Raw genomic sequence first — 27,468 nt, 5'->3', positions numbered from 1 at the left:
CAAAGCAAATCTTGAAATTCACCAAGGCTGGGACTGGATTTTGGTGAACAAGACTTTGAGAATTGGCTGGGCCTTTAAATATTAGCCGTTTGTCTCCATGGAGGGGCTGTTCCACCAACTAACAGAATATTCAGGATTCAAAAGCACATCAAAATATGGTTCTCTGCTGTACTTTCAACCCAAGAAATCCTTCCTGATCATGACAGTCTTCTGGTATTTATTTTGATAGACTTATATTCTGCTCCATACTACCATTTACAGTATTCTAAACTTCAACACTTCTGTCTCCAAGGAGTTCACAGGTTTGAAAGAAACTGAGGCAAAAATAAATAAATAAAAATGGCATGTTATAAACACATCCATTTAAATTAAAGTGAACAGGCATGTCACACTGGGCATAACCAGTCCCAAGAAGTATCAAAAGAGCAGCGTATTCTGCAAGAAGTCTCCTCTCCTGCTAAATGGCTACTGGTTGTTGAAGAGGTGCTGTGCAGAATGGACTGGCTGGGAACCAAAACAAAGTCCCAAGTGTGGTGGTGATGCTATCTGTGTAGTTTTGCTATATATGAAGTCTAAAGGTGTAACATTAACAGAATTCCACAACATTAGTGGAATTTTATAATTACATTATCTTAAGCTTCTCTGTATTACACAAACAATATCAAATATTTAGTCTATAGCTTTCAGGCACTGAAGCAGTAGATAATTTGTGACACACAATAACACAAAAGAAAGATTTTACTTCTACTTCTTTGCACTTAGTATCATTTTTTAAAAGCCTTTTAAAATGCAAGGGTATCAACCAGTGCAATCTTGCACACTTACTCCAGTCTAAACCCAATCATTAGAGTGAGCTTCAACTAAAGTAAGAAAGACTGCACTACAAGTCTACACACACACAGTCTACTGAACTCAGTGGGACTTACATCTAAGTAAACATGCACAACACTGGATCGCATATTTTCTTTTCAATACACTTTAATTCTATACTTCACCTACTACTGCAAGTTTTGTAGAACATGTACTCCAACTGTACAATTACCTACATGCTTTGCCGGGGGGGGGGGGGATTTTTCTTCTGTAGTAAACATTCCAGCATTTGCTATTTCAGAAAGGCATTCTACATGACTAATGCTTCACCTCTTTTGTAGAGTAGGGGAATTAACTGGCATTGCAAAGAGAGTGCCTACTAAATACCACAACCTACAATCCATACATTGTTCAATAACCTGTAACACTCCTCTAGAATAAAGATCTGCAATCAAGATACTTTCACATTCCGTAACATTAGGTTACCAATTCAATGAAAACAGAGAATCAATATGGTATATCACGAAAGCTCCTTCTAGAAATATTTCTGCATGCTTCAAAGATATGCTCTTTCATCCATGTTTAAAATAATTCATACTTAATATTAAAAATATTGGATTATTGATTTCCAGAATTGCAGATTCCTCACCAACAAAACAACTGCTGTTACACGAGTACATTAAATTATTGTTTTATTTGTTTTAATGTATTTTATGCTAACTAGCATATACCTTTCTTTTAAATCTATGTCACAGTCTTTATTAGGTTTTTCCATATTGTTTTAGAGATTCTGAACTCTAAAACAGAAGCAGTGAAGCTATAAAGTATAATTTGCTTACATTCCACAATGCTTAAAATACAAAGATGATGTAAACAGTCACAGATATTGTACCCATTTCATAGCTAGGATTTTTCCCCCTTTTCAGCAAACTCAGATGAGTGATTTGTACCAATTTTCACTACAAGATCCATGATGGAAGGCAGGCTGCAAGTGAATTAAAAGAATGCCTCCTCAACTTGTACTGAAGCACTCAGATTCCTTTATAAACTTCTGCTCTCCAGTGCAGTACATATGGAAACATATAGCTGGTGGAATTCTTACAATGAATAAGAGAACTAATGTTGATTGGTGGCTAAGTACCCATTTGCAAACCAATACATCTATGCTAGTGTGTGGAAGTTGCTACAAAACATTACAATAGCCATAGATGGCTCTCATTCTTTATAACAGCTTGAAATGAAAAAGAACATTCAGTAAGGTATACAAAAAGAGGAAAAATCAAGGAAGGTCAGTTAATTCAAAAGATTAAAGGGCACTTCCCATTTTAGAGTCCCTTACAAGACTGCTGTAAGGAGGCAGCTATAACAATAGGGAGAACACAAGGATACTCCGGAAGCTAGATTACCGGATCAACCGAGTGTTATGAATAAGGGACGACGGGAGTTTCATGGCAGTCATTAGCGAGCCCCCAGTCTCACTATGGGGCAAATGCAAGCCACTCTTCTGCGCAAAGTACAGGGGCTGCATAATCGCAGGATCGGGGTGAAGAACCTGCAGCGGATATACCGTAGGGGCTCCCAGTTACGGGAAGGGGACCTGCATCAAATACCCTCCCCTTCTTCGCGCTGCCACTAACACTGGGCTAGGGATCTAAGCTCGTCGCCGCCAACAGCAGACAAAGGCCCCTCCAGAGTCGAGGCGGCACCAGCACAACAAAAGGGCCCAACAGAGCACGAGAACCGTCCAAAAGTGCTGAGGGAGGCAGAAAGCGAGAGGGGAGGGGGGGCTGTTCTTAAAACGGCTGGGGGAGGGGATTATGGGGCCGTGAGTCGCTCCCCTCCCGGCGCAGGGGGGCGGGCCGTTTTGGGCCGCCTGCTTGGCCTCGCGACGGTTTCAATGAAGAGCAGCGGCAGAAGGAGCAAGAGCGTGGACCGGGTGAGCACCACCTCACTCGCCCGCCAGCCTCTCCCGCCCCAAGGGCCGCCCGGCCTGTCCTGACCTGGCAGAGCTGCTGACAGTACTCGGCGGCCGCTTCCACGGCTGTCTCTTCGCTCTCCTTCAGCGCCGTCTCCAGCGCCAGTAGCCGCTCCTTCAGTCGCTGCGTATCCCGAAGGCCGCTCTCGGCTCCGAGGTTGGCGCTGCTGTCCTGCTCGGCCTCCTCGTCCGCCATCTTCGCACCCCGCTCCGTCGCGTACGCAGCCCCCCTCCCCCCCACTATTCCTCCCTCAACGGCCAACCGCCCCCCTGCCCGCGTGTGTCACGTGATTACACAATACCACGTTCCGGGGCGGGGTCACGTGCGGGATTAGGGAGGAGAGTTCGAAAAGACAGTTCGCGTTCGCTCTCTCTCTTTTTTCCCTCCCCCCCATCCCTCCTTTCGCAGAGGGGCGGGGAAATGCTGCGCCCTCAACTCCCCCCCCCCCCGCTGTCACATGGACAAAACGGCGCGCGCCCAGTGGCACTTGCTGCTGCGTGACGTATGTCGAGGGCTCGCGGTGGCGGAGAAGCGAACGCAAAATAGCGAAGCCTTTCGGTTTCGGTAGCCGCGTTGTGTGTGCGCTTTAGGCGTAGGAGACGAGCAGTGCGGTTCTTAGAAGAGTTATTCCAGGCTAAACCAATTGATCTCAGTAGGCTTAAACTGAAGTAACTTTGCTTAGAATTACACTGGAAATGTCTTTTTTATCCACTGGTGCTTCAGGTATTGGAGACAGAACCTGGGGCTTTGTATGCAAGCCATGTGCCCTAACATTGATTTATCGAACTTCCCTCAAGACATTTACAGGCCTTGCATAGAAGAACGTTTGGATAGTAAATATTATAATTGTTTAATAGAACAACTAGCCGGCCCTTCAGGAAATACAAATATTTAGGAATATGCTAATATACATTCATGGCTAAAGGGAAAATCTGTGAGATTTTTACGTGAGCCCTTTTACGCGAGACCGCCAAAGTAATTTGCGTGGGGGTGGAATGCGAGTGCTGTATTTCCCTCACTACCTTCCAGGCAAAGCTTATTCTGGTTAACCTTGAGAAGATTGCTGTCCCCCCCCCCCCGCCTGCCCACATATAAATTATGAATAATTGTATACAACATCTAGTGATTCAGAATATACAACACGGAGCTTCAGTGATTATTTTAAAAGTATCGATGCTTATTCCATATTTCAAAACTTAAACGATTCATTTGTGCTTGGAAGTAGGATTGTGAATATTACACAGCACAGCAACCTTTATTGGCATAAATAATACAGACGAAACAGAAGAAATGTTGTGGAATAAATTCATAGGGCAGCATAATCGGGTTCCAATATTAAAGATGGGAACTTGGGAAAAGGGATCACTTTCAAGGATTTGTTTCCTCTTAATCTGAAATTTAATTAAATATTTTTTATGTACAGTATGTGTTTTGTGTTTAGGACAGTTTTATAGGGGTATACTACATATTGTGGGTTAGATAGGTAGGATTTCAAGAGTCCTGTGGTGTAATCTGCTAAACTGGTCAATGCGACAGCCAGTTATAAAGAACAGCAAAATTTATGTAGATATGGTATGGTGCTAGAGACCAGAAAAGCATGCCTTTAATAACATTACTGTTCTACAGTTGATGCAGAAAAGGGAACTACATCTAGTGAAGGAAGGAGAAGCGGTCATTAACCCATGCTGCCCTAGGAATTACTTTTAACCTCACTTATAATATGGAATCCTATAAATTCTTGTTACAGTGCCTATGCATTACCCAGCCACTCTGTCAGTCTTGATCCTATAAATAAGATCCTAAAATGGTTGCTACCATACCTCTGCTTCCAGTGCGGAATCACATAAACAGGAAAAAAAACATTAACAATGCAGTTCTAACCGCAGTTGCATCCTTTTATGCCTATTGACTTAAACAGATTTAGAAGACTGTAACTCTGCTTAGGATAGCATTGTAAATGTAGAAACCATCTAAGTCTGTAGCAATTACTCACTTCCTTTATATATATCATACTATGTCCCAAAACTCTCTGGCAACTACAGAAAGGAATTATGGTGGTGAAACTAGTATGGCAAGCACAAGCGGCACAGGCAATGGGGGGGGGGGGTTCTAGCACACCTGAGAAAGATCAATACAAAAGGCAAAATTCGCCAATACAAAAGTCAATTTTTAAACCGTGTTCCACGACCGGGAAAGTTCTCCAGCTGTGAGGTGCATTTTTTTCTGTGGCTCCACCTCCCCCGACAGCAATATAGGATTAGCTGATCACAGGAGCTAAAGAGGAATTTTTGAATTTCTGTCTGATCAGCATTAGAAGAAACCTTTTTTCATGTACTTCACATTGTTGTGGGAGTGGGTCATATAATTAGGCCTAATACTGAGTGGTTGGTTAGGCCCTGACTGGGTTGGAAAGGTTTCCCAACGGGGGTTGCTAGGATTTGTGTAGTTTGATGCTTTGTATTATTAGACTGGCAAATACCCAAGCCAGCCACTCTTGGCTGAATAGTACAACGGACTGGAGGATACGTGTGTTAATTTCTTATTGCGGCACATCACCACTTGAACCTTTACTGGCTGTTCGTGTGCGTTGTTCAGATAACTTATTCGTTTGGGGAAGCCAGGTTATCCCTGGTAGACTGAACCTGGAAACAGCCACTCTATTCCTTGTAACCAGAAAGAGTTTATTTTTTATGGCACAGAATCTGGGAGTCTCCAACCACAGAAGCACAGAGCAACTTACATCACAATCTTTTATGCCCCTTTGCAACAAAAGAGCGAGAACGGAGCCAATTAAAAACTTATCTCCAAATAAAGGAGAGAGGGGTGTGTGAGCATTAACCACAAATGTTGCAAATTTACTCTTAGGCCTGGTATTTTCCGTATAAGGGAAGATTGACAGCTATCTTATTGTCACCAAGTTACCTTTGTGCAAAGTGCACATGACTTGCTATTGCACTTAAGGCTCCACATATCAAAGCATTAATTAAATTTCTCAGGACTGTGAGGGGAGGGGTAGAATTGATGGGTGGTATGACTGCCCATTTGTTGCAGGCAAGGAAATGCTATGTGTGGCATATGTCCTTGCTGAGCTTGCTGCCAGAGTGGGGTTACTGCTCAACCACTGGCAAATCCAATGGGGAAGACTTTTAAAGAACCTGCACAATTTGGGGGGGAGAGCTTAAGAACTTGTGTGGTTCAATACGCAATTAATAAACTCTTCCTTAACCAATGCATATGTAGTGTCTTCATTGTGGGACTCTGAGTGCAAATGTCTCTTCTTTTTCTGGTATTCACCACAACTTTCCATGACACATGTGCTTTGCTATCCATGATTAACACAAAAAAGGAGTTTCCATTGTAAACATGGTTTGAAATGTGAGTTTAAGGCTTGAAAACAAGAAGAGGAGGAATTTGTACTGGATGAGGAAGAGGAAATGAACAGGTCACTCCCAATCTTTTTACAATTATGAGACCATGGTTGTACCTATTTATGTATTTACTTTATTTATACCCCCCCTTTCTCCCCAAAGTGGCTTACATCAATATGCTCCTTTAATCCTCACTACAACCCTGTGAGGTAGGTTAGGCCAAGAGTATGTGACAGACCTGAGATCAACCTGCAAGCTTCCATTGCAGAATAGGGATTGAACTGGAGTTTCCCAGATGCTAATCTGACACTCTAACTACTTCACCACTCTGGCTGTCCATATACAGTATGCAAGCCTCTTTGCATTGTGGAACATTGCAGAATGCAGAAACTTTAATGCATCCTAATAGATAAAAGGCTAAGCATATTCAAGACAACTCACTTCCTACCCTGGTGTGCCTCCAGAGGGCACTGCTGTGGAGGGAAACCCAGATGAGGCAGCCAGACCTCCAGAGAGCATGCTAAGGCAGGAAGCCCTGGCTGGGATCAGGCATGAAGCTGACGGCAATGCCCGACTCCTGCCTTCACCCAGCTAGGATCGGGAGTGGAGAAGGTGGCAGTACCCGGCCCCACTTTGCCAAGCTGGGATGAGGAGCAAAGCAGGTGGCAATGCCCTCCCTCCACCCAGCTAGGATCAGGAGTGGAGCAGGTGGCAATGCCTGGCCCCACTTCACCCAGCTGGAATCAGGACCGGAGTGGGTGGCAAAGCCCGCCTACTGTCTTCATTCAGCTGAGATCAGGTGCAGGGCAGGTGGCAATGTCCAGCCCCTCTTCAACCAGCGCAGATCAGGAGCAAAGCAGGTAGCAATGCCTGCTCCCCCCTTCACCCAGCCAAGATAGCGGAGCAGGTGGCAATGCCTGCATCCCGCCTTCACCCAGGTGGGAGCAGAGCAGGTGGCAATGCATGCCCCCACCTTTACCCAGCTGGGAACAGGTGCAGAGCAGGTGGCAATGCCCACTCCTTGCCTTCACACAGCTAGTATCAGGAGTGGAGGAGGTGGCAATGCCTGCCTCTCTTCAACTAGCTGAGATCAGGAGGAGAGCAGGTGCAAATGCCCCCCCCTTCACCCAGTCGCAAACAGGCAGCCATGCCCGCCCTCCTCACATGGCTGAGATCAGCTGTGGAGCAGGCAATGCCCTCCGCCTTCACCCGGCCAGGATCAAACACGGAGCAGGAGGAAATACCCCCTTTACCCAGCTGGGATCAGGAGCAGGACATGAGGCAATGCCCGCCCCCTTCATCTGGCCTGGATCAGGCGCAGAGCAGGAGGTAATGTCCGCCCCCCTTCACCCAGCCAGGATCAGACACGGAGCAGATGGCAATGCCTGCCCACCAACTTCACCCAGCTGGGATCAGATGTGGAGCAGGAGGCAATGCTCACCTCCTGATCAACTTGCCACTTCTCCCAGCTGGAATCAGGTGGAGAGCAGGAGGCAGTGCCCACCCCTTCTTCACCCTGCTGGGATCAGGAGCAGAGCTGGTGGCAATGCCCTCCCCTGCTTTACCCAGCTGGGATCAGACATGAATCAGGCAGCATTGCCCGCCACTTCACCTGGCCAGGATCAGGAGTGAAGCAGGTGACAATGCCTGCCCTGCCCTTCACTCAGCCAGGATCAGGTGCGGAGCAGGAAGCAATGCCTGCCCTCCTTTCATCTGGCTGGGATCAGGCACGGAGCAGGTGGCAATGCCCCCCCTTCACTCAGCCAGGATCAGGTGTGGAGCAGGAAGCAATGCCTGCCCTTTCATCTGGCTGGAATCAGGCGCGCAGCAGGTGGCAATGCCCACCCTCCTTTCACCTGGCTGGGATCAGGCACGGAGCAGGTGGCAATGCCCCCCTGCCTTCAGCCAGGATCAGTGACGGAGGAGGAAGGAATGCCCCCCCCATACCTGCTCTCCCCTTTCTAGAGCTTGTATTTTTCCCCCATAATGAGCTTTGTTGCTAGTATGAACTTAAATGAATAATGTGGAGGGGAAAGTAGAAATAATGAAAGAGTAAAAGATGATATGAAATAGCAATGTTTTTAATATGGCTGCCATAATTTTTATTGTTATTACTAGTTCAAGCCTTTCCAGTTTTTTTTAAATGCTGTAATCTCTCAGATTATGCATACATAAAAGACAATAATGTTATTGTCACTTAACTGCCTAGTGAAATCCTAGTCATTTGTTGTTGTTTCATAATGGTTACAGTTACAGAAAATGGCTATGAACATAGATGAAAAAGCAAGGAAAAATACCCCTGATCATAAACAACACTGATCCATGTGCTCACCATCTGACTTTTCTTTAATATTACAATGCAAAAAGTGATATGTTTAGAAGTCAAGGAAGAGATAACATCCATATAATGGAACAGTAATTACATCAAGCATAATGAGCCAATGAGCAGAAATTACACTCGATCCTTTGGCTTAAGGCTAGGTGGAAGGTCGACTAATTTTGCTGGTATAAAAGAAAAGCACAGGCTTTATTTCTTCTCAGAATTGAGAGACAAGGTACAGCTAAGTTTCGCAATCCTTTATCAACTGACCTCAACTGGAATACAAGAAGGGTAATATTAATTGTTAAAGTTGAATTGATAAATGCATTTATTTGTCTTCTTTACTGTGGAATCCATGTCAAAGAACAAAATGCAAGTATTCACTTGCTAGATGTTTAGGTTGCTTGCTGCAGACACAATTTTGTGAGTCTGTCTGCTCGGCACCCTAACTTCAATTATTTTTACACTTTTTGCATGCTTTTGTCCCAGTTTCTTGAAAATGGATGCATAATTTGGAGAAAAATCTGTAAGTTGATAGGCTTGTTTTTTATAGCAAATTGTGTGTTTATGTGTGCTATTGTGGGAATGTAATATGTTACCGTTTGGGGTGAAAGGAAGCCTGAAGCCAAGGAGAGGCTAGCATTTGTGGAAAGCACATACCACCCCACCCTTTGAAACCATATGTGGTAATCTGTTTCAGGGAAGCCTGGGTGTATAGTCTTCCTCTGTATTCTTTGGCTTGGATCCCAAGAGCCCTACATTTGAGTAGAAGTCACATCTTCTCTGCAAGGAGACTTCTCTAATTCTGGAAGGTCCCTCTTGATACTCAAAAGTGACTTTTTGTAATGAAACAGATTGTCATGAGGGGGAGAGCAGGTGGGAAAGCTAAATTGCAGGAGCATCAGTCCTCTTATAGATCTTTAGACAAGGTTCTTTTAGAAGAGACACACACAATGTTTTTAAGTCAAAGTTACCCAAATTTTATGTATCAAATTAAAAATTAGATGGCTGATCCTTTAATAACTATAATTCATAGATCATTTCTATGAGTACTGAATTTGTTAACTGATATGACTCAACCAGTTGGGTGTAGTAGTTAAGAGTGGCAGGACTCTAATCTGGAGAACCAGGTTTGATTCCTCACTCCTCCATTTGAAGCCAGCTGGGTGACCTTGGGTCAGTCACAGCTTCTGGGAGCTCTCTCAGCCCCACCTACCTCTCCAGGTGATTGTTGTGAGGATAACAATAGCACACTTTGTAAAGGGCTCTGAGTATGACATTAAGTTGTCCTAAAGGGCAGTATATACATTGAATTTTGTTATTATATGGCAACATGACTGGGTATGGAAAGGAAAGAGAGCTGCTTTTTAAGGCTGCTTTTCTAGCAAACTTTGCATATGTATGAATGTTGTTGCTCATCTCTTGTTATAAATAACAAACTCTGTCAAATATACAATGCATATACTGTATTACTGTTGTACTCACTTCATGTATTAAGCAGATAGTGGGCACATGCTTCAGTTCAAAGTGTAGCCAAAGTATTGTTCCCTATAACAAGTAACTGTCATTTAAAAAAAAGTGTGTACACTTTTGTACACACTGGCTGGCCATCAGTCCATGTGATATGTATGTACAGTGAAGGGGGGCGGGCATTGCCTCCTGCTCTGCACCTGATCCTGGCTGAGTGAAGGGCAGGGCAGGCATTGTCACCTGCTTCACTCCTAATCCCAACTGGGTGAAGTGGCGGGCATTGCTGCCTGATCCATGCTTGCTCCCAGCTAGGTGAAGCGAGGGTGGGCATTGCACCTGCTCTGCTCCTGATCCTGGCCAAGAGAAGAAGGAGCGGGCACTGCCTCCTGCTCTGCACCTGATTCCGGCCGGGTGAAGTGGTGGTGGGGCATTGCCACCTGCTCTGTGCCTGATTCTGGCAGGTTGAATGGGGGGGCTGGGCATTGCCTCCTGCTCCGTGACTGATCCAGGCTGGGTGAAGGTGGGGGCGAGAATTGCCATGTGCTCTGCTCTTGATCCTTGCTGGGTGAAGTTGGGGGGCAGGCATTGCCACTTGCTCCACTCCTGATCCCAGCTGGGTGAAGACGGGGGTGGACATTGCCACCTGCTCTGTTCCTGATCCCAGCTAAGTTAAGACAGGGGTTGGGCATTGCCACCTTCTCCGCTCCTGATCCCAGCTGGGTGAAAATGGGGGGCAGGCATTGCCCTCTCTCTGCTCCTGATCCCAGATGGATGAAGGCAGGGGGCGGGCATTGCCACCTGTTCTGCTCCTGATCCCAGCTGGGTGAAGGCGGGAGGTGGGCATTGCCTCCTGCTTCATTCCTAATCCCTGGGCCTAATCCCTGAGTCTGGGCTTCCCACCCTGGCGTCTTCTCTGGAGGTCTGACTGCCTCATTGGAGTTTCCCTCCACAGCAGCGCCCTCTGGAGGTGCACCAGGGTAGGACGTGAGTTGTCTTGAATATGCTTAGCCTTTTATATATTAGGATGGCCTTGCAGTAGAAAGGCAGGGCAGAACTACTTTAAACAGATATTGCTGTGTTTAATGTCACATAGAATTCAAATATATCAAATTACAAAAGTGATCCTAGGCCTTTTGCTTTCACCGAATTTCACAGGATCATGTAAAGAAACTTGCTTAGAAATGATGGTTGTTGTGGATTTTCTGGGCTGTATAGCCATGGTCTTGGCATTGTAGTTCCTGACAATGCCAAGACCACGGCTATACAGCCCGGAAAATCCACAACAACCATCGTTCTCCGGCCATGAAAGCCTTCGACAATATATTGCTTAGAAATGGCTTTAAAAGGTCTTGATCCCCTTCCTTTATTACAGGAGAGTTATGGATTACTACGGAAAGCGCGCAGCCATCACTTTAGCTGTATTGTCTGTATTTCTGAACATCCTTCATGCATTACCAGATGGCGAGCTCATCAGACAGGGTGAGATATCTTTGACACTTGAAATAAAAGAAAACAAATAATCTAGATAAACAAATGATCTGGATAAATTAAAAGTTCTAAATTAAATCTGCACTCTTTGTGTACCATGATCCAAAAACAAACCTCTGCTGGGTAACATTTCCTGGCATAGCAAATTATGAAACCAAAATAAAAGGCAGTACAGTAATACTTTTTAAACAGAATTTACAAAAATCTCTCTTTTAAAGTTACTTGTGTGTGTTTTTGTCTCTTTCATGTAATCTCTTTTCAGGATTTTGCTAGACTGGACTTTTAAAATAGATCTGCAATGCCAAGCACAATTATGTGAGAGTAAACCCCAGTGAACTGATAGTGCGATCCTGTGCAGATTTAGTGGAGTAGCTTTATACAGGATTCCATTGTCTTTGTGGCCTTCTACTGATGAAACATGGTCAAGATTAGGCTGCATGTTATTCCTAGAAACTGTGGTTAATAACATTCTACATTAATTCCTTAAAATCAAATACTTTAATATATATTTTTGCTGTAAATTCTTAGATAGGCAGCAGTCTTACTACTATTTTATGATCACATTACATTTATTTGGAAACCTATGAGTATTGGAGATTATTCTATATGTATTAAGAGCCAGTGTGGTGTAGTGGTCAGAGTACTAGTGCTAGGACTTGGGAAACCCAGGTGTAAACTCCCACTTTTATCCTAACCTAACTCACAGGCTTGTTAGGAAGATAAAATCAAGAAGGGGAGAAAGCTGTCACCCGTTTTAGGTCCTCATGGGAGAGAAGAATGGGGGTATAAACGGAATAAACGGAATGTGGTGTTAGGGTATGTTTTCCCCCTGTTGGCCAGCAGAGGGATGTCTCATTCCGTGAGCTGTTACGTGGAACGTAAGTGGAGGCAGGTGATCGTTTCTGCAGGAGACTGAAGCAAATTGAAAGAAGTATTCCTGCTTGTGATGGGTACACATCATACCCTCACAGTTTGTTCTCAATAGTACAGCAATGGCACGAATTCCACTTCCACCTTTCTTCATGTCTGCCTTGGGAAGTCTCTGCTCCCATAGGAACAATAGGATTATTTCAATAATTAGTTTCTGGCCATAGAAAAAAAACGATCTGACCCCAGAAAAAGGTACTGTTCTATATAGCCTGGGTCCTGAAGCACAGAAAATCGTCAAACCTCTTTCTCCAGTCACTGAATCGCCACAGGACTCTGCTCCATATGAAGTGGCTGCCCATACTCTGGATGGTCATTTTAACCTGTTATTAAATGTTATATTTCAACATATATATTTCAACATATATTTCAAATTCTATCCATGCATGCAATCACTTCATGAGGCTGTTGATCACTAAATAGCCACACTGTGTGAACTAAGTGCAACATGTGAATTTTACAGATTATGTGATCGGAGAATGGACGGTCATGAGGACAAATAATTCTAAAATCCAATGCTATGATGAAGGGACTGACTTTGGCAAAAACTACGAATTGCCCAGAGTAGAAATTGCTCTCCATTGAGCTAAATCACTGTCCTGTCCATCAGAAACCCCTGAGCCAGTAGATGTTTGAACTGTTCAAAACAGAGCTGTTAGTAACATGTTCTGAAAGAAAATGCCATCAACAGTGTCTCAGGAGTTGTCATCAGGAAAATGAAGACATTGATCCTTTTGTGTTGCTCCAACTTTTTCACATTGCCTTCTGCAAGTCAATGACTATGAAATCAGGATGCTAGTAAATTCTAGTTCCCCATATACTGTAATCCCTCTTTGCTTCTATACAGTACTATTTATTGCTAATTGCCCATCACTGCATTCTTCAGATACATGCCTAGGAGGATAAGGTGGGTCTTCCATTGCTGTCAAAGGCTACTTTACTGCTAATCTTCAATACAAAGGTTGTAAAGCCCATGGAAAGGTATATGTACTCACAAAGGATGTGTGTATCCTGGGATGGAGTCTTCAAAGAGATCTCAAAATCAGTTTGGACCCTAATAGCTTGGAACATGTTCTGCAACTATGGAAAGTTCATACCATGGACATTATCACTGAGTTTCCAGATGTCTATATGGATAGTTTTAGGTTATCAAATTCAGGAACAAGCTCAAGCTGAAAGAAAATGCAGTTCCAGTCATAAAGAAAATGTATTCATTATTCTAAGACAACCATTTAAGGAAGAGATTCTCAAATCATGCATAATCTGTTAATTCCTCTGAGCATCTTTATTCCATTTTTATCAAGAAAGGTTCGTGGGATAATTCGTACATGTGTGGACTTGAGAGACCTAAACTCAAATGTTGTTGACTGTCATCTCTTGCCCAACATCAGTGAAATGCTACTCACTTTCAAAGGAGCTCTGGATTTTATTACTCTGGATTTATCATCTGCTTATCACCAGATTCCTTTAGCATACTGTAACTAGGGGTGAGCACAGGAAAAAAATTGGTAAATATGTGTTTGGTAATATCGAACTAGGGAAAAAAATTAAGTATCCCTGAATGCCAAATTCATTTTCTAGTTTGTTTTGGTAATACAGAGCAAATATGGTAAAATTTGGTAATATTTGGCCACAGCTTCCTATGGGAAACTCAATTCCAGTATATCCAGTGGCTGGGGTGGTGGAGGTGGTCATTTTTGGACCAAATTGCCCAAAATTTGCAGGGGACCTACTTGTAACTGTCCTCTGATGACCCCCAAGTTTCATAAAGAGTGGACCTCAGAGGGGCATTTTATGCCCCCCCAAGAGGGTGCCCCCAGCCACCTCCAATCTCTGTTATTCCCTATGAGAAAAAACTATGGGGGCTATCCAGGGGGCTAGGAATGGCATTTTGTAAGCAAAATCCACCACATTTTCAGGGGACTGACTTCTCACTGTCCTCTAAAGGCCACCCAAGTTTCAGGGAGATTGGACCCCATGGGGGCCACTTTATGGCTCCCCCAGAGAGGGTGCACCCAGCCACCTCCAATCTCCATTATTCCCTATGGGAATAAACCAAACCTCAATGCCAAAAGAAAACAGAAGCACCAACCAAACTACTATAAAGAAAGAGCAGCCCCAACAACACAGGAAAACAGCCCACCCCCAAGAAGCAAAAATTTACAGCACAAAACACCCACAACAGGAGAAAACACAGAACCCCCTGAAGAACAAGTGAATCTATAAACCAGCAAGCACGCATGCCCAAAACAGAATAAAATAGAAGAACCTCCACTAGAAGAACAGCAAAATAAACACTAGCTATAATAAGTAAAAGCCAAACCAAAGCATTCCCCCCACATAGCAAAAAAAAACCAGCAAAAGACCCAAATTAACTACAACAGGCTAAAACACTCCCCCCTGACTTAGGCAAACTTATTTACATTGCCAAACATAACAAGGGGGAGGGGAGTTCTCGGTTTTCCGAGATTACAGCCTTAATAACTTCCAGATAATCTAGTGATAGAAGACCAAATCTGATTCTAAAACTTCTCATTTTCTCTAAAGAACTTCCCTTAATCAATGTGATAGCCATTCATGAACTGATGGCATACACTGGGATTTTCATGCTACCCATACTAATTGCTTGGCAATTAAAGTGGCTAGAGAGACAAAAACTTTCTGCCAGTTTCCCAGGGGTCAAATAACTGGGATACAGACTAATATCATGTAACAGAATGTAAAGCGTAACCTAGAACAAGATTAATGTATTTGTGTGTTCTTTTTGATAGGTTGTACAGAATGTCAACTAAAACTGAATAGACATGTGACAGGAGTACTCAATGGGCAGCGTGTTTTCCAGTGCGTAGGATGCTGTTTTTCAAGGGCTTATCCCACGCCCATGAGGACAAAGAAAACAATGCGGGTCCCAAAGAACATTACCTCAGAAGCAACATGCTGTGTAGCAAAAGCCTTCACAAGGGTAATGAAATATGGGGCTGTTTTCCTTTTGCATGTGTATCTTTCTCCTCATTCCAGAAGGTTCTTGAATCCACCCACATGCATGATGATCGCAGAGATCTTCTATACAGACATCTCCTAAGTCTCATCTGTGTACAAAGGTTGGCATGGAGAGGAAGAGTGAGACAATCATACCTTGAGAGCAAGGGAGTACACTTGTCCTAATGTTAGAACTGTGGGGCATCCCAAGAAAATGTTGGGAAATAGGTTTAGAGTAGACAAAAGGAAATACTTTGTTACTCAACAAGTAACTAAACTTTGGAATTCACTGGCAGGGGAGGTAATTATGGATTCAAACATAGATAGCTTTAAAAGTGGGTTAGACAGATACATGGAGGAGAGGTCCAACAATGGCTACTAGCCATGGTGGCTCAAGGGAACCTCCATATACAGATGCCGCAAACCTCTGCATTCCTGTGCTGGGGGGGCAGCAACAGGGGAGGACCGTGGCCCCTATGCCCTGTTTGCCTTCCAGGACAACTGGTTGGCCATTGTGTGAAACAGGATGCTGAACTAGATGGACCACTGGTCTGATTCGGCAGGTTCTTCTTATGTTTTTATGATATCAACAAATGAATCTCCAAGTTGCATCCTCTCTTGTCTTTAATATAATTAATACTTCATATAGTAATAATAACTATGCCATGAAGCCGCAACTGACTTATGGCAACCTCTCAATATTTCATATGTGATAGCAAAAATCCTGACAAATGGTATTGTTTGCTGTAACTTCTGGTATGTGCACTGCCTGCTTTTAACAGTCACATCAGGGGGTTGTTAAAGAATAACTCATCAGATCATATTAGGGCTGTTTCACATGTTGAGAAGTTCTTGTTGCTCCTTTAATTAGTTGTGTGCTGGGAGTTCTGTGATCAGAAAGTAGTTCAGAGGCACCCAGGGACTCAATTCATATCTTGCTGTCAGTGCATGGGAAGCAGGGCCTTAAGCCATTGTCCCAAACCAAAATATCTCTGGAGAGCCACTGTTTGCTATGTTGGTGAAACTTGTGTAGCCCATTAGTACATGTATAGCTCCCAATAAGGCAAATAGCAGTTTCCCACAACCATTTTGCATTGGGCCAATGGAATGAAGGGAAAGTTTTCCCATATCCCAAGTCTCAGGCCAAGCTGGGTCTGTGTATGGCTTGGAATTAATTCTACGTATGGAACTCTGAACACACATCAGAAGGACTGTGATGGATACAGGACACAAGGTGTCATGATGTGTGGATCTGCCCTAAGTGACGGGGGAGAGGCACAGTATTTCAATTGCCCTTCATTGATACTGTCCCCATTGACTTGGAGAGGGCTTTTAAAATTCCATATAAGCTGTGGGTGGTGCCTGCTCTTTCATCCTCTATTTGCTCTGGTGCTATGAATTTTGTGAATATACGATTGGATGTGAATGTGGTGGGGTGGACGGGAGGCAGAAGCTGAGGCTGCTACCAGCAACAGGCTGCTAGGAGCACACATGTTGAGGGTTGTTGTGTGGTAAAAATGGAGACGGGAAAATAATCCATCCTGAGTTGTTTGGTGGAAGAGTGAAGTAAAAATATGACAGGTGGGTTACAATTTTCCTGCACTTGATAGGCAATATAAATTCAGTATCAGTCCAAAATATAGTTTGCCATACAGAATGAGATACTGCTGATCCAGAGACATAATTACAATTGATATTTTGGCCTCAGGAGGATTCAACTTAGGATTCAACACTCTGCCAGGTTCCTGATTCAATAGAAATTCAAATGGAAATAATTGTAGAGCTGGAATAGATGAAAATCCCCAGTGTGGTGCAACTAAGGTTTTTTCACCTTTTCAGCCAACAATCCATGTTGTCGTTGTCGTTGTCGTTGTTGTTGTTGTTGTTGTTGTTGTTGTTATCATTTGTTTTTCTTCTTCCAAGATTCCCTTTGAGGACAACACAACCATGGAGAATCACACTGATTGTCACTGCAGTACTTGCTACTACCATAAATCTTAAGACCTCTGCAACTGGACCATAGACAGCAATGGAGGGAGTTTCATTTTGTTTGGATTTTGTAGCGACATTGCATAATATTAATTTCTGAAATTGGGAAACCATCCAGCATCCTATGAAATACCCTTTAAAAAAATTTCCTCTTTACTTCCCCACACATTAATCTCGGCTAAATATGTTTCACTATTTCTTCTAGGGACCAAATATAGAATTCTGCATAATAAAAGAGCCTTGTTTATTTCATATGTAAGGTGTAAATTCATGTCTACTGTTCTTTTTTAAGAAAAAAATTAAAAGTCAAAACAATCTTCACCTGATAAATTCCAACATAGTTGAATTCTTTCTCTTAAAAAAGACTATAGTGCAGTCCCAAGAGTTCCACCTTTCTAAATCCATCAATGGGAACAGGCTTAGAAGAGTGTGACTCTGTTTAGGCTTGCACTGTATGTATACTAGAGGACGGTAGAATGCTTTAGGTCTCCATTGTGGAGACAGACAGACAGACAGACAGACAGACAGACAGACAGACAGACAGACAGACAGACAGACAGACAGACAGACAGACAGACAGACAGACAGACAGACAGACAGATAGATAGATAGATAGATAGATAGATAGATAGATAGATAGATAGATAGATAGATAGATATGGCGGGGCAGATAAAAGGTTGATGAGTGAGTGGATGTGAAGGAGAAAAGCACCATACAGCTGTGTCATCGTTTTCCTGGGTTGAGTCTGCCAGGGGGAAAGCTGGAGATGGGGGGGGGCAGATAAAGTGTGTGAGTAGATGAGAAGGAGAGAAGTAAAAATAAGATCCTCCCCCCCCCTCCCACACACATAGCGTGTCATACAGGTCCCCTGCTTGTCAATATATAAAATTCTTCATGTAACCAAATCGAAGGATACTTAATACCAGAGACTGGAACTATGAACAGACAAGATGGAGCTTTCTACAAACCTGAATAAAGCCCCAGGTTTGCAGAAAAATCTGAAATCTAAAAAAAAATTAAAATTAGGTGGGTTTTTTAAAACCCAAATAACAAAAGGAGCACCTGTACCTTTAAGAAAGGAATGCCCTCTGCAGTGCTTATTGTGGGAGTTACTAAGCAATTACAATGGTATCGCCAGGCTTCAAGCCTTGGTTTCTGTCAGTAAAAGTCAAAATGAAGTGCCCTTTGGAGCCATAAGCAGAAAAGACATATCTGAAGCTGTGTCTGTAGCTTTAAGAAAGAAATGCCTTCAGTGGCTGTTGCTAGACAACCACAACAGTGTTACAAGTTGCAAGGCTATGGGGGCTTTCAGTGAAAGGAAAGAGGAAACAGGGGGGAGGGGAAATGAGATCACCTCCACAAGTTTTTGTGGGTCCCCCACTTGTTTATATCTGATGTTCTGGGTTAGTGCAGAGACAGCAATTGCAGAGGCATATCCCTGGGTCTCTTTAGGAACTCTGTTGTTTACTTTTCTCTATCATGTAGGACATATCTTTGCACTCATACCTTCTTCATGGGATCTAGTTTATCCAAGTCAAGAAACAGAACGGGGGATTCAAAGCAGATGCTGCATCTACCTACATTATCCTGAACAGGGATCTGCGAAGAATATAAAGCCCTCAGTAAAGCATGCATATGGAAAACAATGATACAATACTCTGATTGCATTCCTACTTCCACCAGGATGGTACAATAAATAGTATTTTGGGGTGTGTGAGAAGAAGAAACCAGAAAATGGTTATAGTAGAACAATGGAGCCTTCCTAAGGAATACCAGCCTCCAATAATTCCTGTTCTTGGTTTCTAGAAAGATTTCCAAAATTTCATACTTAACAGGATCCTCGATGTGAAAAGAGACATTAATGAGAAATGCCACGGTTCCACAGATGCACTATATTTATTTTCAACCCAATGAAAGTCGTCTCCATCCTTTTGGAATGTTTTAGTATGTCCCAATCCTTTCTTTATCTCTACAGCCTTTGTATCCAGCTAATTGTGTATTTCTGTTTTCCAGTTACATACCCAAAGTATGCTATTTTGGCATGTTACCAAAATCTAGTTCTTTGCTGCGGCAAAGTTTAATCTGGTTCTTTATGGCACCAAAGCTGACAATGGCCTAACTAAGTGCATATACAAATAATTCTTGATGACATACTCATCATCTACTTGAGCTCTACTCAGTCCTCATGAGTAGACATGGGCATGAACAGCATTACGAACGCAAAAAAGTCACGAATAGCCTGATCCGTGGTTCGCGAACAAGCAATTTGTGAGACCCCATTCTAGACAAACAAGTGGTCGTCGCAAGCCTCGTTCGTTGAGTTTGTCCACTGTTCATGAAGCCAGAAAGTCAGGCACCTTCAATCAAGTCACTTGGCAATGGAGGGAGGGACTGCCTGAACTCTGTCTGCATTCCTTCTGTCGCCCTGGAAACCCCAATCTAAGCCCAATTTAGCTTGATGGGCAGGTCTTCCTTCCAAGTGTGGAGCTCTAAATCGATTACAATTGGTTACATGGGAGCAGACACCGGAGGGGGGAGGGGGGTGTTCTGTGGCCATGGAAACTCCAATTTCATCCCCGCAAACCCTGTTAGGCTGTTCTGACTGCTATCCACAGACCTCTTGTGTTGCTCTATGGGACCTCTGGTTATAAGTGTGCTCCAAGCTCTAGCTTTCAGTTGCAGCAGGCAGTGGAGTGGGAGAGAGCTGTTGCTAGCCTTTTGGGAGAGAGACAGGGAGAGTGCATTGGAGCTGGGATTTTTTGTGTGTGTGGTGGGATAGGGATCTATCCCCTCTGGTTCCAGAGCTGCTTCCAGGCCCTGGGACCAAGCTCAGTGGGCGCCTCGGCTGAGGGCTCACATGGATTATTAGTGCCCGATCTGGTCAGGTTTCTGGGAGTGCTAGGCTAGGGCTCTACCCCCTCCCTCTGGTTCTAGGGCTGCTGCCAGGCCCTGGGGTTAAGTTCAGTGGGCACCTCAGCTGAGGGCTCACATTTTTATTAGTGCCTGATCTGGTCAGGTTTCTGGGAGTGCTGGGCTAGGGCTCTACCCCCTCCCTCTGGTTCCAGAGCTGCTGCCAGGGCCTGGGGCGAAGCTCAGTGGGCACCTTGGCTGAGGGCTCACATTATTATTAGTGCCTGATCTGGTCAGGTTTCTGGGAGTGCTGGGCTAGGGCTCTACCCCCTCCCTCTGGTTCCAGGACTGCTGCCAGGCCCTGGGGCCAAGCTCAGCGGCACTGAGGGAGCGGATGGCTGAGGGAAAGTATTGGTCCGTGGCTTCATGGAGACGGATGTGGGAAGCAACATGTTGGCAGCCCTGAAAGAGGCATCCCTCCTAGGCCTGGTGTGCACAGTGCACAAGCTGCACCTGGTGATGAGGGACGTACTCGGGCTGGGGAGCAAGCCAAGGGACAGCTGGGATGAGGGAACATCATGGACGCGCAATCTGCTGGACAGCTGCCGCCGCATCGCTTCCCACTTCTCCCACAGCACCAACTCTTCCTGCAAGCTGTTCCAGAGGCAGGGGGAGGGGGGACCCCAAGCACCTCCCACCCTTGGTTCTTTCCTTCCAACTTTCTAATGATTGGATAACGCAGATATTTATGCAATCCACGTCTCCCCAATATGCCTGTACATGGTATCTGTCTCTCCTATCAATCCAATGCAGGTATTCAATATGTCCATGCATCCCTCTATCCTATACACCTATCCCATACAGCTATGCATCTATTGAGAAACCTAGCTATCCCATGTACCTAAACGTCCAATGCTCCATGTCCAGCTGGTGTGTTTGGGCGGCAACAGCCTCTGCACCACGCGAGGTGTGGACAACATCATTGGCCCTGATGCCATGATGTCCCCATCTGATGGATGTATGTTGGTGTCTCTGACCCACCAGGGTGTGTGTTTGTGTGTGCAAGGCCTCTGCATACGCCATCATGTCTTGCTGGAGGGTTTTCTTTGCAGAATGTTGCTGCTGGGTCATTTGGTTACGCAGCGGCCGCCGACCTGACCCATCTTCCGGCCTTGGTGGAAAGTGGCCTTGGGAAGGCCTGGCGGGCGGGCACATGGGGGGTGCTGGTGGTGAGCAGCTAAACCCCCCACTCCCTAGAGGGGAAGCGGCCCGCCTCCGAGTCCACCGCTTGTACACGGGGCAAAGTCAACTGGTGGCTCCAATTGTGTTGAGTGGGAGTTTCCTGGGGGCATCAGATTTAAGACTGTATAACTCCAAGATCCATATTGCAATCTTGACCAAACTTGGGTGATGGCTGGAGGAGAGCCTGCTGAACACTCTCTGTGAATATGGGCTCTCTAAGTCCAACAGGGGCCATTCTGGCCCCAATGAACACCAAATGTAAGTTAATGGGACATGTTCGTTACTGTTCATCTGTTCGTGTTCATCGTGTTCAGCTTTCCGCCCCCCATTCATGCCCATGTCTACTCATGAGTCAGAATTTGTGTTCTATCCAGGGCTTTTTTTCTGGGAAAGAGGTGGCGAAACTCAGTGGTGGAACTCAGGACTGCACAATGACGTCACTTTGAGTCAGCTGGAACAAGGGGGGATTTTTTTAAAGTTTAAATTGCCCTCAGCCGTTGCATGGAGGGCAATCTAAACTCCCCTCTGTCTGGAGATCAGGAGGCGGGGCCACCAGCCATGTGACCATTTTCAAGAGGTGCCGGCACTCTGTTCCACCACATTGCTGCTGAAAAAAAGCCCTGGTTCTATCAAATATATTTGTTTCTTTAGCTGTAATGTATCCCATTGTTTCTTCACAGAATTCAGAGCAGTTCATATTTGGTTCCTGAGAGGTTGGTCCCCCATCTAAGTAGCTGATAGGTCTAGACCGCCAGATCATTCTCTGGTAACTCTATAGCATATTCCAAACATATACCCATGCTTCCACTTTCTTTAAGGTAAATAAATATGTTCTTCTACCATTCCAATGGTGTTATAAAAATGTTCAGTGACAATCTTAGACATTGCCGTTTGTGATGTTAAGAGCAAGATCCTTTTTAAAAACTTGATGAGAGGAACATGGAAATGGTTGACATAAATATGGGGAAAAAATAAGGACTCGCAGAATGGGCAGGCAACTGGATGATGAATTCACTAGAAACAATGCCCGTTATGTGAACAAATACAATGGGCTCTAGAAAATGGATTTGGTGGGCCCCCTCCCGGTGGTAAGTGGCCTCTCAGGCCAGGCCCTGCCATTGCCCTATAGGGCCGCTTCGCCCTCCCAAGACCCTGCAACAGCTGCCAAGATTAGGAGTTTCAAAGATTAACAGACACAGCATGCTTTGTTTTTCAAGTGGTTCCTGACCCCCCCCCACACCAAATCCCCAAACTTAGAAGTGGATTCCAGTTCAAAAAGTTTGAGAATGAGGACACTAGGTAAGTTTGGGGGCCGTGAAGGGCTCCTATTTTTATGTTACAGTTTTAGACCACCATCTAGTGGTGAAAGTTATTACAGGTTCTGTTTTTTGCTAAAACATAAAAAGAAAACAAAGCAAACGGAATATGCAACTAAACACATTTTCTGCACCCTGCCTGCTTGTGATAAGAAAAAAGACATAAAAGGAGGTCTTTATTACAGTTATTTTCAACCAGTCACAAAGCCAAGGAAAGTCTACATACTTTCTGCTTTCTTGTGAATACAATATTCAAGGGTTTTTCATATTACGAGGTTTAACATATTTAGCTTTTGGAACCATTCTGCATTTGAACACCTTGTCAATATGCTCTTGTATAGCTTCCTTAAATGAAAGTATACAGTGTTCTCAAAAGTTCGGACTCATGTATTGCATCTGAATATTGTTACAATCTACTTTGTAAAACAATGTCATGTTTCCTCAGTGCCTTGTGGTTATAGCCATTCCAAGAAATGGAATCACAGTGTTGGAAGGGGCCATACAGACCTTCTAGTCCAACCCCCTGTCCAATGCAGGATGAGCCTAAAGCATCTCTGACAAATATTCATCCAGTCTCTTCTTGAAATCTGCCAGTGAAGGGGAGCTCACCACTTCCCTAGGCAGCTGATTCCAGCTTTGAACTACTCTGACCGTAAAAAAGTTTTTCCTGATATCCAGCAGGTACCTTTGTACATGTAATTTAAACCTGTTGCTTCGGGTCTTATCCTCTGCTGCCAACTGGAACAGCTCTTTGCCCTCCTTCAAATGACAGTCATTCAAATATTTAAAGAGCGCAGTCCTGTCCACCCTCAATTATTGTGGGAAAACCCAACACAGTACACACAGCAGCAACAACAACCAGTAGCTACAGTAAGACACTATTTATTGACCTCTCTTTTTAGGAGGACCACAGCTTTTTTTTTTGAACCCTCAGTTACAGATCTGCAAAGCATTATGCAGATAATAGGTTGTATCTGTCCCGGATATATATTAGCATGATTCCAAGCAGCACCTCTAATGTCTTTTGCTTAGATGAGTTCCAGTTATTGCAGCATGAAGATGTTGACAAATGCTCAGACCCAATAACTTCTTTCTATTTGCACTCTTCTATGGCAGTTGTGGAGGCAGATTTCTGCTGCAGAACGTGGGGGTCTCTGGTGCTGAGTCATGTAAGTCGTGTCTTCCAAAAGGCTGAACAGTGCCCAGTGCTAGTGGAAGACTACTCCCACAATTGATGAAGAGGGGTGCAAGTGCAAAGAAAATATTTGCAAATCCAAGCCCTTGTGTTTGGAAGGTTGCAGCCTACCAGCTGTGTGCTAGATCCTTGCCCATTTTAGGTAACAATCTCAAACTTATGACCAAGTGAGTTCCAAGAGCGATAGGATGCTTTACTCAGAGAAAGGGTGATCTCAGCTGCCTTGAAGGAGGAGACCATTAAGATTCCGTGAAAGTTCTTCCTACCCTCCCCCGCCCCCAGCTATTGGAGGCATAGTAGTAGACCACTTGGTGGCAGCACAATTCCAGACATTCTTGGATGACACTGATTGTCTGTCCCCATTTCCATCTGGCTTTGGCCCAGTTTTGGAACTGAAACCACTTTGGTGACTCTTGTGGTCAATCTCCACCAGCAGAAGGACTAAGGAGGTGGGGAGGGAGACACACACACACAATTACACTAATTCTTTTATATCTATTAGCAGCTAATACCATCAACCATGATATCCTTTTGGAATACATACTTGACCAGAAAACTGGGGCCACTGTCTTCCTATAATTTTAATCTTATCTAGATAATTGATTCTAGAAGGTGGTGACTAGAATCTACTGTTCCACCTTGTGGCCTTTGTTCTGAAAGGTACTATCATGCCCCATTTCCCCCCCTTGAATGCAGTTTAAAACTTTTGAAGGAGGTCATCCAGACACTTGAAGTGCCATCAGTACACTGATAGTTTTAGATGGGTAGCCATGTTGGTCTGAAACAGAAGAGCAGGGTTTGAGTTCAGTGGCACCTTAGAGACCAACAATATTTTCAGGGTACAAGCTTTCAAGAGTCAAAGCTCCACCTTTCAGATAGAAGTAGGAATGGAGCCTTGGCTGGGATATAAAGTGCCAATGGATTCAAATCCTGCAGTACACTGATGATATTTAGCTCTGTTTTTCCTTTTCATCTGCTCCAGGTATGAGGGTAGGTATCCATTCCAGGATCAATGTCTGGACTCAGTAATGAGCTGAATGAAGTTCCATACACTAACCTTCAGTCCAGACAAGATTGAGCTTTTTTGGATGGGTAGTACAATGGAGCACTGAGATGGTGTTTGGCCAGTTCTGGATGTATGATGATTGAACATTTTACCAACTTTGGCTGGCAGCTGGGATACAGAAATTGATGATGTTTTGGCCCTGATTCACAGGGTAAGTGGTACAAAATGATAATCTGGAATGTCAATGCAATAGGATTGCCCTTTCCAATAGGATACATTTTAGGGCAGGTATGAGGGTTAAGTGGGTAACTATAATTCGTTTTGTTTTTGCTGTGTGTAAATAATTGATGTAAATAAAATAAATATAAATTTGATAGTCTGTAGTTTTAATGGTTTTTATGATATAGCTTTATTGTGTATGTTTTAATTTGTTTTAGCATTGGTGGTCCTTATGAGGGCAGAAAGGCAGGGTATAAATTTTGTAAAATTTTGTAAAATAAATAATACCTGTGAATAGGAAAGAGACATCTGGACGGTGGTAACTATTAGAGAATTTAAAACTTTTATCACACACATAGGATGACATTATGTTAAGCCCTTTTTGGTTGTTATGTTTGACCATGTGTATGAGGAGAATGTGCTTCATACAATCTTCCCAATCTTCAATTTTGTCTGAAAGGAACAATGTATATATATATTCAGCCTAAGTACATGCATATTAGGACCCTGGGAAATCAGATATGCGTGTTACCAGAGCTGGAATATATACTCATTACCCCTTTAGACAAAATGCTGATTGCAAGTAACTGGAGGAGCATTCTGCCCAACAGCTTTGAAAAGAGCTTTAGTCAATTCAGAATACTTCTGAAGTCTGATTTCATAAGTCAAGTCTCCCATGTTGAAACCACTTAAAATATTCTCCATATCAGGAAGAAGGGACATTGGTGTTGCAGTATTGATAAGAATACACCAAGCCTCATTAGGGAAAAAGGGGGCTGACTTTTGAGTAGACCTGTTTAGGTTTGCTGCCTTTATATATGAGTCAGCCGACCTGCATGGGATATCTTCACGCCAGTGCCAGCTACAGTCATTGCGGGCATGGAGAAGCTTCACGTGATGGGTTGATTTCATGTCAGATAGTGATTGAATATTCTACATTTAAAGTCAGTATTTGACATCTAGCGATGTTTCATCTCTGATGCATCAGTCAGCATTTGACAGCTGACAAGTAATAGCATTTATCATGAAAATAACAGTTTGTATATTAATTATTTCATTCATTTAACCAATCAGGAAACACCCCTTAAATAGATGCTACAAACGAATCAAGTGTTACAGTTTGAAGTGAAGTTTTAAATATCAATGATTTTGTCATAGCTTCGTTTCAGCTGTAACATATGAGCAGGAACATTGTCATTCTGCAGGAGCACAAAAAGAAAGTCCAAAACATGGTGCTGAAAGTAGAACTCAAGCTTCCTAAAACCGCTACTTCTGTTTTTTTTTTTTAAGTTTCTAGCCCTTATGAGTCCAAAGATATGCTTGAAAGTGTGTAGGCAACGTTTGCTTTAATTTCAGAAGTTAGAGAAGTGGCTGAAAAAAGACTTTTCAGTGTTTAGGAAATGGATTTTCAGTTCCTTGTACAGGTATCCTCCCTGCCCCAATTACTATCAAACACAGAATGAAATATAAAAATGTAAAAAATTACAATGGAAATCTTGTAAATTTAATCAAGTTGCAGCATTCAGCTAGTCGTGATACAGAATGGTTTTGCATATGTCATACTCTTGTATTCTGCTAAAGAATATACCTGCTTCAACTGTCCTCTGAAAATGTAGTCCTTTCACGGGAATTATCAGTGCAATCCTAAACAGAGTCACAACCTTCTGTCGATCAAAGTCAACTGTCTTAGAAGGATGTAGCTCTGTTTAGAAAAAGTGTCAGCTGAGGATGGGACAGATTCTTTTATTCTGTGTTGTCCCATCATTTTAGTTCTTCAGTCTATAGTACTCTGAAAGTTTTCAACCATTTGTGAGTCTGTCAAGGCTAGGCATAGAGTGGTGAGTGTCTATGATACTACTATTGGAGGGTAGCAGCCATGCACCTTTCGTTGTTATCATATCTGAGGCCATTTGAGTAAGAAAAGGTTTCCAGGTATGCTGTACTTTGGGTGGTGCAATTTTCCATTGTGACCTGGTGAGGAAATTTCCTCTCCTTCATTGTCAATGCATCATCTTAAGTCTAGTTCCGCCTGAGTATCATTCAGAGTACTTGTGGACATGTGCATACAAAATTTCCTTGGCAACAGCTACTGCAACTCATACTCACTCATGTGGAATTGGTTAGCCAGCCTCAAAGAGAAATCCCAGCTGTTGTGTCCTGGACTTAATGGCTATGAATGGCAAAGGATGTATTGATTCTCTCTTTAATAGTTGTCGATATAACATTTTAACTGACTGAATCTGCCTGCCATGGCTTGCTTTGATTAACGGAATATGGCTGGTGTTTATTCTCAGAAGCTTCAGTACACTCTT

General features: G+C 43.6%; 2 protein-coding genes across 2 annotated transcripts in view; one reads left to right on the top strand and one right to left on the bottom strand.

The window, feature by feature from the left end:
* Positions 1–2,989, bottom strand: part of ZNF292 (zinc finger protein 292) — a 63,743-nt gene extending 60,754 nt beyond the window's left edge. The window contains exon 1 of the mRNA XM_054977754.1: positions 2,811–2,989. Within this exon, the coding sequence (XP_054833729.1) occupies positions 2,811–2,981 (171 nt within the window). The 5' untranslated portion in view covers positions 2,982–2,989. The remainder of the gene's footprint in view (positions 1–2,810) is intronic.
* On the top strand, positions 2,234–17,339 carry CGA (glycoprotein hormones, alpha polypeptide). The gene is made up of 5 exons (XM_054977775.1): positions 2,234–2,295; positions 8,903–8,914; positions 11,317–11,423; positions 15,131–15,321; positions 17,262–17,339. Exons 1-5 carry the CDS (start codon positions 2,291–2,293, stop codon positions 17,337–17,339), a joined length of 393 nt encoding a protein of 130 aa, XP_054833750.1. The 5' UTR covers positions 2,234–2,290.
* The last annotated feature ends 10,129 nt before the right edge of the window (positions 17,340–27,468 follow it).

This window comes from Eublepharis macularius, chromosome 1 (genome assembly GCF_028583425.1).
Source record: "Eublepharis macularius isolate TG4126 chromosome 1, MPM_Emac_v1.0, whole genome shotgun sequence".
Classification (NCBI taxonomy): Eukaryota; Metazoa; Chordata; class Lepidosauria; order Squamata; family Eublepharidae; genus Eublepharis; species Eublepharis macularius.
Note: the sequence above shows the minus strand (reverse complement) of the source record. Positions and strands in the feature narration are given on the sequence as shown.